Below are 21,373 nucleotides of genomic sequence, written 5' to 3' on the forward strand. Positions count from 1 at the left end.
TGCTCTGGACAGTTGTCACATGAGTCAGTTGGATGCTTTTCTATTATCTCAGTTGTGCTATTGAAATTGGAATATCCAAGATTTATCCTGTCAAAATCAACTTTCCTCGACCTGCCCCTTTCAAAATGTTGAATTGACGATTTAAATTACACAGAAACCTCTCCCATATTTCAGTTTCACTCATCTTGCCTCTCTTTCACTGCTTTATCCCAAATTACTGAATTCTGATTTGCTTAACAGGAGTTGTAGATCTTTGTAGAGCTTGTTCTGCTCACTGGTCCACCTCCTCTTTTCCCTTCATCCCTACTGTCACTACACAGGAACCCACATGAACAGAACCAACACTCCCTGATGGATGAGAATGGAACAGACCGGTTAACAAAACAAGCTCTGCAAAGAGACGCTGCAGCTCTACAAGTCCCATCCTGACAAACAGGGACAAACTCAACTGTCCAAAAGAACAAAGCTGATCGACACACATCAACTCCAGTTCAAGGCTGTAACTGCTGCAGGTGCACCTACAAATCACAGATCTGAAGAAATGAATACTGTGCAAACAATGTTTATTTATTTAAAAAATAAATGTGTAGATGTTTTTCAGTTTGACATAAAATTGTTTTCTGTTCATAATAGTAAAAAAAAAGAAAAGAGGCTGAACACATTTTAAAGACACACACAGAAGCAGAGACGGAAATATCTCATTTTTAACAGCAACTGAAAACTTAACTGGTATTTCAACACCACTGAATTCACAGCATTTAAATATTTTATTTTGAAAACCGTGTATGTAGACTCATTTGTTCCCGATTCACCTCTGTGAAAGTTAAAAACAAAATTTCTTGATTTTGAATTTCAAAAGTTGATCTTTTTTTTCAATGTTAACAAATTAGTATATTAAAAATTAAAGAGTCACAATTAAATAAAAAAAATAGACAGTTGCTCAAATTTCAGATCAAAAAAATTCTAGTCGAGTATTTCAAATAACCCATCAGGCACAGCACAAACTGGACGACTCACTGGAGCCCTGTCGTTCTCCCCAGTTGCCATTTTTGGGTTTCAATTTCCAAGTGGCGTTCTTGGATCATATGACTGACAGACCATGCCTTGAGTCAGTTTGAATGCAGTCAGTCCTGACAGCATTTCCTGTCTGGGTAGGATGGATGTTACCATTTGAAATTTTTTGACTTGAATTTCTGGATCTGAATTTGACCAACCAGAATATATTTTTATGAAAATTCTGAAACTTAAAATCTCAAGTTACAGGACATTAACAGACTCTATAGCTGCTCCACATTCAGCTCAGACCGTCAGCTGACTGCTTAAAGAAACTGGCCTCACACACGGCGGTATAAGAATTCAGTTTAATGAATGTCATTTTACAAAATAAAAAAGTCCTGCTAGACGGACAGCCAACGCAAGAAATTACAACACAGAAATAAAAAAAAAAAAACAAAACAAAAATTCATCCAGGTTCTCAGGAGCCATTCACAGGAGGCTCTTCCTCCATGTCTTCTTCGTCCTCCTCTTGTTCACCCTCAATCATTTCCTCTCCAGAAGCTCCACCCATATGTGACCCCATCGGCATCTGTGCAGCCTCACCCTCCTCCTCTTCCTCCTCTTCCTCCACCATCCCAGCTGCACCTGATTTTATCAACATGTTTATAAATAAACATTCATCCATCAGTGAATCCTCAGAATACATTGAGGTTATTAAAAAAAAAGAAAAACTCAAATTCAGATTAATTTTACAGGGAAACGCTGCTCTTATCGTGGATTTTTCTTAGTCTGTGTTACAACACGTTCCAACTCTGTCTCAGCTCAAAGCCCATTGGTTCCTACTGAAGATGCAAGTCTTTAAAACCACCACAAATACATGGTTTCAGCTTGGTTACGGCTGTTTCAAATTGGAGGAAGTAGTACATTTGTGGGGACTATTTTCAGCTGTGAATTAATCCACACATGGTGCAGCAGGTGTTTGTGGGACTGAGCTAAAATAAATCACAGTTTGTGTTCATGGTGATGAAGAAACATGTCACCGGTGCACCCGAGCAGCTCGTTGATGAGTTTAACAATGGAGCTCTACGGCACAGAGGAAGAAGACACATCCGGCTCTGGATAACAACGACTATTCAGGGACTACTATTGTTAATGGCTGGAAGTATTACTGCCCCTGCTGACAGATTTGTCATTTCTGAATAACAATGAAAGTAATTCTGTCCAAATGTGTTTAACCAAATCCAAAAGGATAACTGAAAACTTAGAAATGTCCACCAGGTTGTACAGTATCAGGGACGTTGTGCATTAGTATTTGGTGAGCACTGACCTTGTCTCAGCTCTCGCCCTGGGATCTGACCAGCCTGCAGCATTCCCTTCAACCGCTCCACCTCTGCCAGCGATGAGGCGTTAGCGATGGCATTCTGAAATGCAAACATGTAAATCTCAGTTAATATGGTCCGACCTGTTATTGAAAATATTTTCAGGGATCAGTTTAGATTGAACAAGATCTGAATCTCCATCTTGGTTATTTTAATACATCAGTGGTGCTTCATCTCTGTCTTGTTGTACAACCATTAATTCATAAATGTGATAATATATTGGGGCGTCAGTGGCTTAGTGGATAGAGCAGGCGCCCCATGTACAAGGCTGTTGCCGCAGTGGCCCGGGTTCGACTCCAGCCTGTGGCCCTTTGCTGCATGTCACTCCCTCTCTCCCTCTCTCTCCCCCTTTCACGCTTGTCTGTCCTATCCATTAAAAGGCTAAAATTGCCCCCAAAAAATCTTAAAAAAATAAAAAATAAAATAATAATAATAATAATAATAATAAATGTGATAATATCGTATCGACTGGAACATGCTTCAACATTGTGACCAACATGTTCTGAGCATAAAATATGAAATAAAGTTGCACCTCTTTGGCAGTCTCAACATTTGAGTTGGACCAGTGTAAAACTTTCAAACCAGTTTGATATTAAGCCAAACACTGGACTGGAGTACCAGATTTTACCACTAGGTGTTGCACTTGACTCAGCAGCCACTCCCAAGCGGAATATAGTATGAAGTGGCTTTGTCACTGCAAACATAGCAGGCCATTATGTCAATCATGTTGTCACATTATTTATTACTAATAGTTACAGTCAGAGTTTGTGGAAACGCCCACATTATGTCACATCCCTCTACACTGAGGGGGCAACACAGCATTTATTACGATGCTTTCTGCACGTCAAATAAACTAAAAAATCAAGAGTTAATAGTTTGTTTCCAACCTGGACCCTATTAGAAACAGTGGACAATTTATGTTCACTAAAAGTTCTGGTTATTGCCACTGACAAACTCAGACTGTGATTTTAAGTATCTGACAACATGATTGGCTACGGTTACATGATGGCTTCTCATTCAGAATGAAATAAATCTGAATGAAATCATTCGGAATTAAAGTCTTTCCAGGTAGTTTACATGGGAAATATTCATTCCGAATGAGGGTTTACACGGGAGATCAGTTTAATCGCCTTTATTCAGGTTCGTGCAAGGTTTGGGGCAGGGAAAGTTTCTGATTGGATAGGGGGCGGGGCGATGTTACGTGTTTACGTTTACCGGAAGAAAACACTGTAGTCCTCGCTCCGGATAAGAAGATGCTCGACGACGTCGTTCTTAGTGCCTTTTCCGGGCGTGTTTTGCTTATATTCTTGAAGCAGCAGTACAACAACAACCTTGTTCTGCTAATGCTTCATCTGTTGAGCAGGAGAAGGGAGGTAGAAGACCGTGCTGTGGCGAATGGAAACCGGTGAGTGCAACAAGTCCGACTGCTCTATCTCAGCCCGTTGCTATGTGCGCTATACACGTCATCGTGCCAGAAGGGCAAGGAAACGAGCATGCACAGAAAGACCGGAATGAACTTAACGAGGAATGAGTGTATACAAGTGCGAGAAATTCTTTCATTCGGAATGAGAAACGGAATATTCCAGCCCCTTTTCAATCGCATTGACCATTTTCATTCCGAATTAGGTGTTTACAAGATCACTTTCAATAGGAATGAACTTTCACTCCGAATGAAAATGAAATTAAACTGTCCATGTAAACCCACTCATTGAAAGGATCCCTACAAAGAAAGACATTTTAGTTTAAGAGTAAAATCCTTTTTGTTTAAAGAGAATCAGCCCTGAAACGGCTATCTAACTATAAAAAAGTTGTGAGACTCCAAGGACCTGTAGTTCTTGAGGTTGTAAATCCCTGCGTGACAATGCTACAGCAGACTGTAAAACACCAGTCTCGAAACATCCATAGTATTCAGTAAAAAATGTAAGTGTCTCTTATGTGAGTTTAAAAACGGGGCTTCCCAGCATTTACAGGCTGAAAAAAGGACTGATCCCCCCCCTCACCAACTTTGTCTTCAACCACGACTAGACATTGGAGGGATGGAAATTCAAGCTCAGCTGTCAAAACATAAAGAACCCAAAACACAGTGCCAACATTTTTCAAGTCAACAAACGAACCTTGATGGCTTCCACGTCAGCCTGAGACGGCCCCGTCCTCTTCTTCTCAAGCTGTGCTGCCGCTCCCGGAGTGAACCTGAAAGAACACACCTCAGTTAGACGACATGGACACACACAAGCTTCTCTGACCTCTCAACCAATGTAGTAATCTCATGTATAGTATCTTTTCTTGAGTCAAGTATTCTGATACATCGTCCTTAGACAGCAGTCCTGAGCAACACTGTGGTGAACGTCTCTGACTTTGGCTTTTAACGGCAGAGTTACAGCCCATTCAGAGGTCATGACCTTTACCAAACAAGGTGTGTTTTAACTGTGGGGACGAGGAACAAGGGATCAGTTTTTGGTGCAGATCCCAGAATTTTTAAGGATTTTTTGTATTGTAAAACACTCTTAAATCATTCAAACAGATGAACTGTAAATGACCGGTGGTGACAGTGTGTGTTGTTTTATGTTTTCACGATTGAACCCGTTCTATCAGCCAGGATCCAGTGATTCTGAGGAGCTGCTGTCTAACGTGGACTTTCATCTTACGTTTTCGTTCGCCTGGCAATATCCTTTGCAAGCTGAGCACCTCGTTTGCCTTTGAACATTTTCTCTGCCTCCTGGCGTTCCTATGACGATATCACACAGTTAAAGTGAAAAGCCTCATTAAGTACAGACTGAAGCTTTCATCCAAGAGGGGGGGCAAGGCCAGGCAGGAAAATGTACATAACACCAGAGCTTCTTTAGATGTTCAATGGGACGATATCTCCAGGTTAGAAGACTTTAGCACATCATTAATAACCACTGTGATGCTTAAAGGAAAATGCCCTGGTGTTTTAGCTTCCAATACATGTGATCCATAACTCACAGCTCATGCCAGGCCTTGAAATATGTACAGTCCGGTATCTCACATTTTAAATGGCTGTTAAAAAATATACCTGCTGCGTTGTTCTTACCTTGAGCTTTACCTTCTGGAAGTCAAGCACACGGATCTGTGGGATTTTGTTGATGACGTAGAGCCTGTAATGCTTCTTGTTTGTCACTGGATTCCTTAACAAGCTGGAAATTCAGTGATTATTACAAACGTGTGTGATCTTCATTCAGCTGTAAACAAATTATATCACAGAGTGCTGATGATCCATACCTGAGAAGGTTCAAGGTCTTCACTGAGGCCAGAGGGTCCAAGTCACCCTGCACATTAAACAATAATGATTTAGAAAACTACAGTAAAAGTGTTTGATGATTAGGGTACTGAAACCCAGCATCAATATGGCCTTGGCTCCTACACAACCAGCACCTACTGGACCACATCACAGCGCCAGATTGTGTGCATAGCCAGTGTGTGGTCGAAAATAAAGAGAAAGTGTGTGTGAGTGATGATGACGTGTGACAGTGAAAGTCGGAGCAAGGAGTTAATGTAGCAGTGCAGTGTGTGTGTGTACAGTTCAGGCTATTTGTCAGTGAATAAATGCTACAACTCCTCAAGACCCAGGCTCGACTTATGGCACAAAGAAAGTGCATCAACCATCATGCAACCAAAACAGGAGGCGGACGGCGTTTTGTTTGTCCCGGTAGCAATTGGTAGCCATTAGGGATGGGCAAACGATCAAAATTCATTATTCGATCATCAAAGAAATTAACGATCAATTATCAATTAATTGATAAGTGAGTATTTCAAAAAGAGAGAAAACAAAAAAGTGCAGTGCAGACTGTCGCCGCAAGAGAGCGCAGCTGCCCCAGTTTTGAGCTTCAACCCCCCAGGCCAAAGAGGAAGAATGGCACGCATGCGCAGTTCACCCCTGGGTGTTTACAAGCGTTGCCAGCCAGGGCACACTGGCGTAGTGTTTTCAGAGGCCTCAAGGGAAGCCGCCGAGGTTTTGGAGAGCGATGAGAGCCTCCGTCTGTTCATGATTTTTTGCCTGGCATAGGTCCGGCGGGGGGTCTCGTAGGCACGGCGGCTCGCCGGGCCTGTAGCATTGTAGGGGAAACACTGCGACTATCGAGCAAAATTATTTGTGATCGATCAAAATCCTTAACAATCAACCACTGATAATCGAAAATTGATGCCCATCCCTAGTAGCTATCTGCAGTTACCTGAGAGTATCTGTGTAAGTTCTTTGCAGTTAGTTTGCAGTAGAAGGGGACAGTAGGTCTGGAAAAAACAATATGTCCCGTGTTGCTGGACATCCAGTTTAGGGTTGGGTCAGTGCCATTGTCCATCGCCAATGGCTGCCCATTATCAACCGCTAAGCCCAACATGCGATTTAAAAGCCCCCTCCCCATCCACACCAACACCAGGGCACCAGTTTGCGGTGGCATAACAGCATTCATTGCATGCTTATTAAAGGATAACTTCGGTATTTTTCAACCTGGGCCCTATTTCCCCATGTGTATGTGTGCGTATGATTCATAGGTACAACTCGTTCTAAAACTGGTTCAGTATTGAGGGAGGTGGATGCAGCCGGCAGCCGCGAAACGAGCTAAAACGGTAACAGGGGCAAATGCGTCCCGTATAAGTTTGCGCATTAAAAGTGCTTTTTTCGCCACTGACCGGTTCAGATCGCCAGTGCTATCTCTGTAGATAGCATACTAAGCATTTCGAACATTGTTTATATAACATTACCTCCACTGTGTCTGTAGCTCTCTCTACTCGGGGACAGCCGTTTTGAGGAAGAGGTGTTTCGGGATTGGATGTCTTCTCTTCTTCGGCTGGCAGTAGTCATGTTGGGAGAAGTGAGCACTGCAGACCCGATGGTCTGCAAGGCGCAGTGTCTGGACAGGAGTGTTAGCATCCATTTGTAGCACAACTAGCCACAACTTCAGTATCTCGCCGTCCGACAAAGGCAGCCTATGAAAGCTGTACGGGGTGTTGCGCGACATTCTGTTCTTGCGTTCAGGAAAAAGGCCCGTTTATTTGAGCACTCCAAAAACTCCGGTAACACTCCAGACATACATATGGGGAAATAGGGCCCAGGTTGAAAAATACCGAAGTTGTCCTTTAAGTCACAACTCTGATTTATCTACCAGATATACAGTTGGCTGCCAGCTGGGGGAACTCGTACCCCTTTTTAGCAACCAGGTTTGTAAAGATTTACCACCAACACAAATTACTATCCACTTGCATCCGCTGAGCTGACTGATGGTTTTTATAATTCATCTGTAAAGTTGTATAAATATCAAGGCTTCTGGCAGGCAGGTCACAAAGTCACAAAGCTGTGTTTTGAGTAAGTTATTATTTCTTATGGCTAGTTTGATGTGCTGTTAAGATGTTAATAATATTTAATCCAGCAGCGTGGACAAAACAAATAACAAACAACAACAACAAAAAAAACTTAAAAGGGATAAGATGTTTGGAGGATTTGTTGCTGTTGTCAGACTGTGGAGGATATTTTTCTGGTATTTCGGTGTAAATCAGTCAAATTTGTTCTGCTGCTGAAACGTACTCACCAGCTCCTGAATGTTGTTGTTTGTGAGAACCAGTTCTGTCAGACCCGGCAGAGAGTGCTCCAGATTCTCACCTATACGACTGGAGAAAGATTTTATAAAGTTACAAGCATGCAGCCGTGTACTGACCAGGTATACTAAACAACATTTAATGTGCTCCTAATGGGAGTAAATTTACTGAATAGCAAGTACGATATTGAACCCACCTTATTGGAGCATAAATAAATAAACAACTTAACTATGAATTATAATCCCAAAATCTGAACTGTAAGAGCTCTGAACTGCTTCTTGGTTAATTTGAGCATCACCATATTTCCATTCATGACATCAGAGGATGTTGCAGCGGAACTTACCAAATCCTGTTGTTGTTCATTAGTAATGTTTTCAGTCTTTTGAGCAGAGGGAAGCCGTCCAGTTTTCGGACTTCATTATCAGAGAAGTCGATGGTGTCAAACTGGTCCAGAGTCGCTCCGAGGTTTTCCAGCACTGGGATTTTATAACCTGGGAGATGAAGAACATCAAAGTTGAGGAGGACCTTCTAATATTCATTACATTTTTTTCTCAGTATTATGAAACAGAGACATGTTTTTCGACAAAACCATAACCTGTGTGTTTCAGTTTAAAATTATTTTCATAAAAAAAAAAATGTCAGAATGGTTCGAGTGTTTATGGTTGATAACAATGGGAAAGTGGCACAGCACACCTGAGGTTCTTTTCTTCCAATTTCTCCTCGAATACTCATACTGTCTGCAGCCTCTAAAAACCTGTTCTTCTCCCTCTTCCCTGTTTCCCTTCTCATGGATTATTTCACCTTTGTACTGTTTTTTTTCTTTGTTTTGTTGTTGTTCTCTGGAAAGTGTCTTTGATATGTCTCATTATTATTATTATCATTATCATTCATATAAGGTGTTTAAAAAAACAACAATACACACTTCCCTCATTTGAACTCATTTTTTTGTCATACACATATATACAATAATGACTGCTGGGAAATATGTATGTTGATGTTGTCCAGTGTCATTATAACATGCACTGGGGCCCATCATAACTAGAGCTTTTGTTGATGGAAGTTTCTGTAAAAACTCTCACCTTAGAACATTACTAAAATAAAAAGGAAGATTCAATGTCCAGTTCGTTTTCCCCCCCAGTTCCATCAATAAGCAAATGTACACGGTGTGACGACTGTCAACTTTATATCACAGTATACCTTGAAACCGGTATATCGTTGCAATCCTTATCACAACTACCTTACGCCACTGCTGCCATTAATTTTACTTAAAAAACTCCTTTCACAACAACATTTTAAAGTAATTGTCAGAAATGCCTCAAAACACAAATATGAATTATACACCAGAGATCGCCCTCCGAAATATTGAGAGGTTAATCAATAAAACCTGCAGATTTCAGATCAACTGTGTCAAGGAAACGCTGCTTCTACTACAGTATAATACAAATTATGACTCTAAACCAGTGTTTCTCAAATGGTGTGCCTTGATACAAATCCAGGTGTATCGTGGGATTTTGTGATAACCACACATTTTTACTGCAATATTCACCTGAGCCTGTACAAAAAGTCATGGATGGATTTTTAATTGAATGTGTCAGTATGTCGTGGGCACCCATTTACTAATAAAGAGGCAAACTCTAGATAAAGAACTGTTATTTAATTTAAAAGACCTTTACAGGCAACCAGTTTGTCACAGTTCATGCGTGGCAATTATGAGTGTGAGGCACATTATCTTATTATTTCCCATTTAAATGGGTGTGTTATTGGTGATTTAATGTAGTTTCAAACAGTTTAAAATGAATTCTTGAATCATTTTGTCAACTATTTAATGAGTACTAGTTGGTTGTAAATTGTTATTGGATATAAGTGAATAAAAACAACCATTTCCATCGTGATAAGAGTGATAACACATCATATAGAGGCTGCTGTGCACAGAAATAAATAAATACAGGTGTGCCTTAAGATTTTATTTTGCCCCTTTGGTGACACCTTGGGCGCAAGAAGTTTGAAAACCACAGCTTTAAACGTTCATAAGCTGCAGACTTCAGATAACTTATCATTAATAACACAACAAAAGAAGATTTTATGACTTTTAAACACTACTTGTAAATCAGTACAATGTCTGTGCGCGCTCCCGTGAGGTGCACGCAACTCTCGGCGGGCAGGCACATCACTGGCAGACATGTTAGCAAGCTATGCTAACATCAGCTAGCATCGGTTCTCCCGTACTTTGACAACCAGGCACAAAACTACCGGCATTTCCACTAAATTCACTCACTCTTAGTGTTTCACAGCAGCTCTCAGTCGAGGACAACAGCTTCACTGTTTCTGTATCGCTTTTATTTTGACTCTTAAGCTGCTGTGGACACTAAACAGTGGTTGTACTCACTGTGCAGCTGTGTAGCTTTCAGACGCTACCTAACGTTATGAGGTGCAGCTACAAGGCTAATATACACGTATTACCCGGGCCTTCATACGCATTTTGCTGTTGATATCAGAAAGTATTAACAGCATGTGTTTGAATGGAGTTCAGCGTGAGGCCCGCGTAAAGACTGAGCTAGCTAACTTTACATGTCCAAGTGTGCAGCGGTGAGAAAAGTTGAACTCACCTCTTAAATCCAGCTCTCTGTCTCTCACAGGGTTCGTATACTGAGCTGCCTGCTCAATTAGCTCCGCAGATAGTTTCACCATCGCGAGGCCGACAGCAGACGTTACTAAATATTAATATTTTGGCAGTAAAGCGGTCCCGGAGGTTTGTAACGCTGCACACACGCTGTTTCCCGGAACAAAGGCCTGGGTCTCTCTGTGCTCATAAAGGCGGCTTTATTGAGTGTCAGCGCCCCCAGCGGGCGGAGGACAGAACAACAGGACACCAGGCAGGCAGCAGAGCGCATCACAGTGCAGCGATGCTCACATTACATAGCTCTGTACTGCAATACAGTTCAGAGGGAAATCTAACAGCTATAAAATACGGACGTGTATTGCATTCACTTGACAAATAAAAAAAGCCCTGTTTTTCTCAGTATTTTTTTGTCTGTTTTTCGTGATAATATTTTCTGTTTTTCTCAGTAATTTTTTTTTCTGTTTTTCGTGGTAATATGTTTTTCTGAGTATTTTTTCTGTTTTTCGTGGTAATATTTTCTGTGTTTCTCAGTATTTTTTTCTGTTTTTCGTGGTAATATTTTCTGTTTTTCTAGGTATTTTTTTTTCTGTTTTTCGTGGTAATATTTTCTGTTTTTTCTGGGTAATTTTTTTTCTGTTTTTCGTGGTAATATTTTCTGTTTTTCTGAGTAATTTTTTTTCTGTTTTTCGTGGTAATATTTTCTGTTTTTCTGAGTAATTTTTTTTCTGTTTTTCGTGGTAATATTTTCTGTTTTTCTCAGTATTTTTCTGTTTTTCGTGGTAATATTTTCTGTTTTTCTCAATAATTTTTTTTCTGTTTTTCGTGGTAATATGTTTTTCTGAGTATTTTTCCTGTTTTTCGTGGTAATATTTTCTGTTTTTCTCAGTATTTTTTTCTGTTTTTCGTGGTAATATTTTCTGTTTTTCTCAGTATTTTTTTCTGTTTTTCGTGGTAATATTTTCTGTTTTTCTCAGTAATTTTTTTTTCTGTTTTTCGTGGTAATATTTTCTGTTTTTCTCAGTATTTTTTTCTGTTTTTCGTGGTAATATTTTCTGTTTTTCTCAGTAATTTTTTTTCTGTTTTTCGTGGTAATATTTTCTGTTTTTCTGAGTATTTTTCTGTTTTTCGTGGTAATATTTTCTGTTTTTCTCAGTATTTTTTTCTGTTTTTCGTGGTAATATTTTCTGTTTTTCTCAGTAATTTTTTTCCTGAACGAGGAGACGAGCGATTGGCCTACACTAGAAGGATGCAGTCAAAATCATAGCTAGATTATGATACCTTGTGTGTAACTAATTATGTGCCTTACCCTTATTGACCCCGTAGTTGAAATTTTGAAGTATATCGTCTCCTCGTTCAGGAAAAATATTACCATGAAAAACAGAAAAAAATATAAATAAATTACTCCAAAAAACAGAAAAAAATACTCAGAAAAACAGGGCTTTTTTTTATTTGTCAAGTGAATGCAATATACTTCCGTAATAAAATGAATAATAAATAATAAATTAAAGCTACACCAGCACTACCCATTCTGTCCCAACACTGCCTCCATAATATAAATCTCTGTTTGGAGAGACATTACCATATTTTTCTTTTTGGTCATTTGTAACGTGCACACTGAGTAAAATGTGACTGAGAATTGACTGAAGCAGATTTCATCAATCTGACTTTGTCAAATAGAAACCACAAAATAAAACACTGTTGGACAATTCAAGGTTCAGTAACAACTATTTTTTAGCAATCCAGACAAATGTTTCTTTTTCATCTGGTTACGACAAAATCAAGCTGTAAACAGCAATGGTCACACTTGATTCATTTTGGGTGGAAACGTTACCAAGGTTAATTATTAAAGAAAGCCATGCTGACTGTTGGTATGACACTGAAAAAAACCTCTGGCACAGCTGAAATGTACATCCATCCACCAGCCTGACTTCAGTTTCCACTGAACTATAACACAACTTGCACTAGAACTGAATACTAATGAGCAACATGAACCAGTATGACCAGTAATCCTGGGACTGTACTGGCCTCGGCTGGTGCTGTGGTTCCTCTGTCTGCACTTTTCCTGTATTTTTCCTCAGTTCAGATTTCTGCTCCGTCCAGCACCACTCCTGCTAGACAAACAGCAGCACTCAGCATCGCCCAGAGCTATCAGTCTAATCTGATACACACTGATAACAGCTCACACACCAACACATCAGGCATCACGCCTACAAAGGTCAACCATACCTGTGGCTTCTGTGAAGTGTGGACAGGTCATCATCTGTTGGGTTGAAAAAGCTGGGTGGTTTTCTTTTTATTATCTTCACCTGACGTATGGAGGGGGGATCTTGCATTTGGCCGTGTGTGCATGCGTGAGTGTGTATGTGTGCGCGTGTGTGTGCGTGCATGTATAGATAGATAGATCAATAGAGGCGGGGGTCTACCACAGCAGACAGGACCCCAGGTGCAGGCTGTGCAAAGATGCTCCTGAGACAGTTCAGCACATAACAGCAGGGTGTAAGATGCAGGAAGAGCGTACATGGGACACCATAACCAAGTGGCTGGCACAGTGTACTGGAACATCTGCACTGAGTATGGGCTGGAAGTCCCAAGGTCACACCTCCTAAGGTGGATGAGAATGACCGAGCTAAGATCCTGTGGGACTTCCAGATCCAGACTGACAAACTGGTGATGGCTGACCAACCAGACATGGTGCTGATGGACAAACAACAGAAGAAGGCAGTGGAGATGGATGTAGTAATCGTGAGCGACAGGAGGAGGGAACACGAGAAGCTCGAGAAATACCAAGGGCTGAAAGAGGAGCTAGAAAAGATGCGGGGAGTAAAGGCAACAGTGGTGCCAGTGGTAATGGGAACAGCTAAAGCCCTTTTTAGATAGGAGTTGTGCAAATTTGCAGGAAAGCCCAATCAGTCTTCTTTCAGCATTGGCAGTATAAAAACAAAATCAGGGAGTGCAGCAAAATGCCGCCTACCTACTTTTGTTTATACAGAATGTGCCTTTTTCGGGGCAATGAGGGGTGTGAGCAAGTAACAAAACGTGTAGCTCAGCGTGTGACGTAAACAGTGACGTGGGAGGGAAGCCGCAGCTGGTCAGTCCTTCGGCGATTCTCTCATAAGTCGGCCCGTCCTTCACCGTCCCCGTCATCTGACGGTTAATGGCCTCTTCGTTTGTGAGGACAAGGAGGGCGCGCAATTCCTTGTCTCCCCAGTTGCTCATCTTTACAGTGTCTGTCAGGTTTGTGTTTCCCTCTTGCTACTAGCTGCTCATTCCTGCTATCAACTGTTTCCTGTTTATCCACCGCCAGTGGCTCACACGTGCGGCGTCATCAACTGCCCCTCCCATTGTGGAAGGGCGCCTCGGTCTGTTTAAACCAAAAAGGTTCCACAAATATGTCTACCCTATGAGGTGGAAAATTGGGCACCTTGGATCAACTCGCCAATCCGGCTCTGTGTGTCTAAACGCTCGCAGCTTGCCGTCAAAACGGCCCAACATTTGCTGAAAATCTGGCAGTGTAAAAGGGGCTTATGATACTGCGCAGAACCCTCAAGCTTCCAGGACTCTAGGGGAGGGGGAACAGGGGAGCACAGGTGGGCTCCCCCACCCAGGCTTAAACCTGGAATCCTCTTGCTGTGAGGCCACAGTGCTAACCACTGCACCACCACCTAGTATGTCAAAATCCTGGGGAAAATGATGTTTGATGGATAAGTGACATTAACAAAACTGTCTTGAAGTTCATTAGGCTCGTTTCTACTTCATGCTTATAAATCAAACTTACTGGATTTAGAACATCGCCAATGCAGTTATAGGTCCGTGTCTAGATAAAACTCCATCTGGGTCCATACCCAGGGGATGGAGAGGGATGGCAGGTTAACAAGTGGGGGTGCATTCTGGTTATTTTGCTAACCATGGGGATGCTCCCCCTCCTAAAATCACCTACTGACCCCTGACGGTATTCACCTGGTTTGTCCAGTTGGTAATCAAGCCTGGACTTAAACCTCTGGACGATCCAAAAATATAACCATTCTCTCTCTCTCTCAAAAAAAAAAAAAGACAAATAGACGGTACTGTATTTTTGCAGAATGTCACACAACAAGCAACAAGGAGCAGCAATCACTGACTTATCACAACACTTTTGTGTGTCAGGCGGTGGTCATTATTTATGCATTATGCACCGACTGCTTCTTAAGACGTGACTGCTGCTGTCACTTTGCCAGTGTGACAATTTGCATTGTGTTGCTAACAAACAGCTGACAGCTCTGAGGAATGAGGAGAAAAGACTCACTGTGATTAATGATGTTTTATTGTCAGAGGAAGAATGTGACTCAGAGTTAAAGACTGTTACTCACACAGGAGGGAGGAAGGAGTGAGGCTCATTCAGTTTTTGAAGGTTGAGGGTAGTTATGATGGGTTTCATAATGACATCCTGCTACAGCTGCCGCGGTGGCAGCCAGAAAAGAAGATGTTTTCAGTCCTGCAGAATTATTGCAGCAATCCTGCAGTTTGTAGTTTCAAATGAGATAATCTTATCGATGAAATTCCCTCGATGCCAGACACGTAACGTGTTACAAAAAACTGAACAAACAGAAGAACCAGACCCAAAGTTAAAGAAATATTTCACCTCTGGAAAGACAGAGAGACAAATACTTTCTAAACTGGTACTACATTATCAGAGAAAACAGAAAAAGGACTGTGGCATTTGCTTTTGCTCAAGAGGTAGAAAACCTACAACTACCAGAATGCGTTGCCCCACACCGGACCAAAAAACACCCCCGCTGGTGGCTGACATACTGGGAACTCATCCCTTTTTCCATAGATAACAATATGGTGACCGGCTGGTAACGAATGATCTAAAGTTACAGTTAAATGGTCAGCTAACGTGTTTCTGAAGACATTTTAGGTGAGAAACAGGCGAAGCAGTAACACAGTCTTGGGTTATGTTTTAGTGCCCTCATCTACCTGTTGTACTCTGTTGTGCACAGTGGCAAGAACTTGTCATTAAGGACATGCTGCACAAAGCTGATTAACTTCTAACCAATCAAGGACCTACTAACTGGTACTTACAGCTACCACTATTCCCCCACACACTGGGCCATCTTCCAAAGGACAGGGGACACACCTAAGATCGCGGAAGTGAAACCAGTCAAAACAAGTGGCACAAGATGGGTGCCACATCACCAGGGAGCTCTGGCAGCTGTAAAGAGGGAGTAGCAGGCTATAGCGGAGCACCTGGGCCAACTGGCAGCACGTGGAAAAGGGGAGAGAGTGCTGCAGGGATGACATGTTTTTGGTAGGCCAACCCAGAAGTTAGCGTCAGCCATGTTCCCCTGTCAAAAATCCAGTGGGATTTTTCCACTGCATTTTAGGTTATTGCAGAAAATAAGCTCTGTGGACAACAAACGTTAATGATACTTAGACTTTTTCTTCTGCAATATAATCCTCACAAAACCACCATGTGTGTGCATTTCCCATTTTTGTGTATATACAAAGTGACACAGGATTGATATAGTAATTCCTAATAAACAGAGTAGATTTAAGGGATGCTGAACTTCTAACAAATTGTGTTTAACTACAAGACGAATAATTTTGTTTTAAGAATTATATTATGAACCCACTGGCATGTTTCTTTTGTCTCATACGATCTGCTGTGTCTGATAGTCTCAGCTCTGAGGACTCAAACTCAGTGTCTTCCATATTTGGCTCTGACTTAAAGTGAAAATGTTGCACAACATTGAGACTTCCTGAGTCAACCTGAGATGTGACAACACTGGGTGTTTGGACAGTGTTCACCTCCTTAAACCAACAGTGATAACTGGGCTGAGACTCCGGTGGTTTGGGCCCGATCACAATAAACCAGCTCCTGTGGTTTGACCTGGATTATTGGGGAGAAATCTGAGTGTATGTTTCTATCAAAGCTAAGTCACAAAGCAAATATGTGATAAGGTGAAAATACAGGTAGCATTGCCTAAATTGTGTGTACATATAAAGGAAATTCAGTGGAGACTCCCTTTTATATCATCCAGACTTATCTTAAGATCAAAGTTAAGCAATGAGACGACGGTTAGCTGGCTTAGTAACGCCAACATGAGAGCCTGCAGATGTTGGCCATAATTTCATTTATAGGTTTCAGGTTTTATAAACTGATTACCACTGTGGGCTACAGAAGCCTTTGCTACCACACTTACTTTTTTTTTCCTTAATTGAAGCCATATTTAACCTGTAAAGTCAGGTTGAGATCAGCGATATCTTTTCAAGGGAGAACTGGCCGAGACGGCAGCTTAAAAAAGGTACAAACAAGAATAAAAAATAAAGAAGATATATGGTGACATGTCGAAATATTAAAATGTCTACACACAATGACAAGAACCACCTGATTCATTCACCTTTGTACTTATTAGAGCTTTAAAATCAGACAAGAGACCAATTATCTTAGTTTTTTAAGGCTTTTTCAAGTGAGGGAAGCACAGCACATGAAAGTTTTCAGCTCAGTCCGTGAACCAGGAACAGACAAGACTAAATCTTGAGATCTCAGACTATAACTGCAGTCAGATTTCTGTTTAATCAAAGTGCAAATGTATGAAGGGAGTTTACCCAATTTGGCTTTATAAATGAACAAATACCAGTGACTGAGCCAACAAAAGGTCAAAGATGGCCGACCAGCCCTGGAATAAGGCGTACAGCAACACATTCTCACTCCAACCTCGTCACATATCAGTGTTTGGTCATGGACCTTCAGCGTCCAGCACCGCAAATTTGTATTTCTTTTGCCTTCAGCAACAAACACACATGAATGGGTTTAGGAAAAAAGAACAGGGTTTGGTTTTTACAATCTTACAGGAAGCAAACACTGGCCTTCCAGGTGAAAGTCGGTGGTTGCTGGACCCGTCCACCACCCCTTCCACCTGCCATACTGGGACTGGGGCTTATGTTGTTATTCCACCGCGTTTCCCCCGATGTGGTGACTAGCTGTGTATCATACTGACATAAAAGGACGTCTTTTTTAAGTGGTGTCTGACTCTGGTTATCACTGCCAAAGCCTCAGTATTCAACGGCTTACGATTTAAACCGGGTTGATTCTCAGGATCCATATTTCTCCTCAGTCACACAAAAACAGTTGATGTTTCAAAACCTGTTACATAAAAATGACAGCTGAATGTTTCTGTTGCAATATTGTCTCCTTAATGTCTGTGCCGCTGGCAGACACACATTAGTCAATCTGTAACAGGAAGCAATACTTTAACCCCAGTGTTTGCAATGATCACAATCTGAGTCCAGTTTTAGAACGCAACCCTCCATTTGGGAACCCTGCTCTTCAGTGAATCGAGAAATGAAATATCACTGAACGTGAAATTAAAATGTGGTTCAGTTAATCTCCACGTGAAGATTTCTGACTTTTCAGTACTTAATGTTGTGGGTGTGACATACATGACCTCTTATAAACCAACAGTATTCAAGTATCATGACTGAAAACAATCACTGATTAGTGTTGCTGCGTAGATGGCAGGGCTACACCCATACTGCTGCGTAATCCACAGCAGCTTCTCTTCAGCCAGTCACACAGTGGTTCTGGTTTTTGGGTGGACGGTAAAACAGTACTAATGGATCTGCAATGAACTGAGGTGAATTAAAGTAATCTCTGCCTCCCATTCACGTGAAGTCTTTCTTTTGTTAAAGATGACTGCTGGTGATAAGAAAACAAAAGACAAAAGTGTTAATCACTCAGAGATCCGAACACACCTTGAATAGGTTCAAGCTTTTATCGCTTGCGTCAAAATATGATAAAGCAAAGCAAATAAAAACACTCAGGAGAGTATCTATCATTCCCACAGCTCTAAATCAGATTTGGCAGTAGTGGGTGTTTCCTACTTGAACCTTTAATAATGCTGAAGCTGTATCCTGAAACTCTGAGCCTGAAAAGAAAGAACCTTCTCTTTCCTTTTTACTGGTCACAGATAGAAACACACCGAATACATCTGCTCAAACACAGGACGCATGTTTGGGTTTGAGTTTCACTTTTAAGTAATGCCGACAACTGTGACTTCCTCTCAAGTCACAGTTGAAGTCTTTCATCCAAATTACAAACTACATGTCCTTCCTGTGGTGTGTCTCCCTGCTGCTTTTGCTTTATTTCTGGGATATCTGTCTCCACCCCGGCGCACAGGAGGTGACTGGAATTTAGTTTGTGTGGCTCACCACACTTAATAGTTACATTTAAAACTAGAATTATCACCTCAAGGTGACCTCGTCCATCTCATTCTTATGAATGGGATGTCTGAAGGATCGCTTGAGAGAATTTCCTCAAATTTGGCACAAACGTCCACTTTGCCTCGAGGATGAACTGATTAGATTTTGGTGGTCAAAGGTCAGTGTGACCTAACAAGAAATTTCCCCCAAATATCTGTTGGGATAAAATGATGAAGTGTTGACACTGACAGTTCTAAATGGACTTGTTCTAATTATTGCGGCTTCCAAATAACTGGAGAAATAACCGCTCACAGATGCCATAACCAGAGATATGAAGAACTCACCATCTTTGGTTTAGTTATACTCACTGTTTGATGATCCAGGTGCTTCGGTTGGTTTTAGAGTTGACTGTTTTGCAGGGGGGGTGCACCTCTTGAGGGGTGCTCCAGCTTCCTCCCACAGTCCAAAGACATGCAGGTAAATTGGTGACTCTAAATTGTCCGTAGGTGTGAATGTGAGTGTGAATGGTTGTCTGTCTCTATGTGTCAGCCCTGTGATAGTCTGGTGACCTGTCACCCAGTGTCAGCTGGGAGAGGCTCCAGCCCCCCCGCGACCCTCAAGAGGATAAGTTGTTACAAAAATGGATGGATGGATGTTTTGCAAGATGTGTGAAGAGTTGCAAGATGACGCTATGAACTGATTGTCTTGACTGTTGCATTCAAAAAAAGAAAACAAAATCCCCAAATAAACGTTCAAGATAAAAGTTCAGATCAATGGGGTATTAAACAACTTTGGTTTAGTTACGCAGCAGCAGCAGCAGCGTTCACACGCACACTTTTATTTTAGTAAAACCAGAATCAGAACTCCGTCCTGAAACATCATCACAAACTGGTCTGTTTTGAAAAACCATCTCGAATCAAGTCGTCGTCCCAAGGCTGAAAACAGGGAGATACAAGCAGCAGCAGCTTCCACCAGGCCCAGGCCCAGGCCCTAGCAGCAGCAGCAGCAGCAGCAGCAGCTACCACCAGGCCCTGTTACATCTGCTGCTTGAGTGGGTGTGTGTGTGTGTGTGTGTGTGTGGGTGTGGTGAGCAGAGTGGTTGCAGGTGTGCCGGAGACAGAGCAGAGCACCACCAGCTGCATCTCATCCTGCAATCAACTCAGCCTACTTGTACTCAGCCCTGGCACATCCACGCTGCCACATCGTAGCCACTGTTCAGTCAGTATTCAGCTCGACTCTAGCCACTAGTTCTAATACCTGAGTAAAACTTTGTCAGTAATCCTGTTTTCCTGTGTTTCCAGTAACCAACCTGCCTGCTCTGCTCTCCGGCCCCGCTCTGCTCCACCTGCCTTCACCTCAGATGCTCCAGCCTGCTCCCCACTCAACCTGCCCCCTCCTCTGGGCCCATACCCCTTCACCCTTCCCATCCTCCCCTCTGGACTCAGCCCCTCACCCCTGATTCCTTCCTGAAGCTGAAATAAACCTTTTTGGACTCAACCTGCTGCTTCGCCGTCTGTCCGCACTTGGGTCCTTGCTGCCGCCCCGTAACAGGCCCAGGCTGCAGCAGCAGCAGCTACCAGCTACTAACAAGCCAAGCCTGGGCTCCAGTTGACAGCCAGCTGGAAGACAATGGTGTCACAGAAGAAAGATGAGGAAATAGAAGAGATAAAAAGATCACTTGATTTCATGTCGGAAGAAATTGCCACTATATCTAAACAACAAAAAGTGATTATGGATCTGATGGGTGAGATTAAGGAACTTAAAAGACAAAATGCTGAGAAGGATAAGAGGATTACCCACTTGGAGTGCCGAGTTGCGGACCTAGAACAGTACTCCCGCATGAATGATGTTATCATCAATGGGTTGGAAACCAGGCCCCGGTCATACACCAGGGCGGCAGTGCCAAATGGAGAGCCCACTGAGCAAGACCTTGACTCCCTGGAGCAACAGGTGATCACATTCTTTGACAACAAAGGCATAGCCATGAACAGTAAGGACACTGAGGCGTGTCATCCCCTTCCCCGTAAGGATGTAAGTGAGAAACCTGCCATCATAGTTTGCCTTGTGACCAGGGAACAAAAAAATGCACTGCTCAGACAAGGAAGAAAATTGAAGGGAACCAATGTGTATGTGAATGAACATCTGACAAAGAAGAATGGTGACCAGCCAGGAGAGCACGCTTCCTGAGAAAAGAGAACAAAATCCAATCAACATGGACTGCAAACTGTAGGGTGTTCTTAAAGCTGAATGGTTCACCTGAAGAAGCAAAAGTGCTACCTATCAGAGAGATCACTGAGCTGGACCAGTACCAGAGATGACTGCTCCTGAGAACATCAACACACTGGACAGGTTTAATGACTGTATGACCCATGCCTGCAGGGACCTATGGTCTAAGAAAGTAGGACCACTCTATGAACCATTTCAACTACTGATGAATATCTTGAAGACAATACCGGCCATGACTAACAAACTCTTTCAGTTTTTTATTATTCCCACGATCTCTTGTAAACAGCTGAATATCATATTTTGTAATAACTACATGAACCTAAGACATCTCAAACTATGAAATTCAACATGTCTACTAAGGGCCTTGTGATGGCCCATTTGAATGTCTGCAGTGTAAGAAACAAGATGTATGAGCTGAACT

At 42.0% G+C, this 21,373-nt stretch overlaps 2 protein-coding genes across 2 annotated transcripts in view; one reads left to right on the forward strand and one right to left on the reverse strand.

Moving 5' to 3' along the window:
• Positions 1 to 817: 817 nt before the first annotated feature.
• snrpa1 (small nuclear ribonucleoprotein polypeptide A') lies at positions 818 to 10,713 on the reverse strand. Its single transcript, XM_049561987.1, has 9 exons — positions 10,532 to 10,713; positions 8,269 to 8,416; positions 7,919 to 7,997; positions 5,616 to 5,662; positions 5,428 to 5,530; positions 5,021 to 5,100; positions 4,490 to 4,565; positions 2,324 to 2,417; positions 818 to 1,641 (listed from the first exon to the last, which is right to left on the reverse strand). The coding sequence occupies exons 1-9, from the start codon at positions 10,611 to 10,613 to the stop codon at positions 1,475 to 1,477; spliced, it is 876 nt and encodes a 291-aa protein (XP_049417944.1). The 5' UTR covers positions 10,614 to 10,713; the 3' UTR covers positions 818 to 1,474.
• Positions 10,714 to 20,457: 9,744 nt separating this feature from the next.
• The window catches only part of LOC125899603 (mucin-2-like), a 60,224-nt gene continuing 59,308 nt past the window's right edge, over positions 20,458 to 21,373 (forward strand). Inside the window, exon 1 of the mRNA XM_049594033.1 lies at positions 20,458 to 20,761. Coding sequence (XP_049449990.1) covers positions 20,458 to 20,761 — 304 coding nt within the window. The remainder of the gene's footprint in view (positions 20,762 to 21,373) is intronic.

The sequence above is a fragment of the Epinephelus fuscoguttatus genome, linkage group LG2 (genome assembly GCF_011397635.1).
Source record: "Epinephelus fuscoguttatus linkage group LG2, E.fuscoguttatus.final_Chr_v1".
Lineage (NCBI taxonomy): Eukaryota > Metazoa > Chordata > Actinopteri > Perciformes > Serranidae > Epinephelus > Epinephelus fuscoguttatus.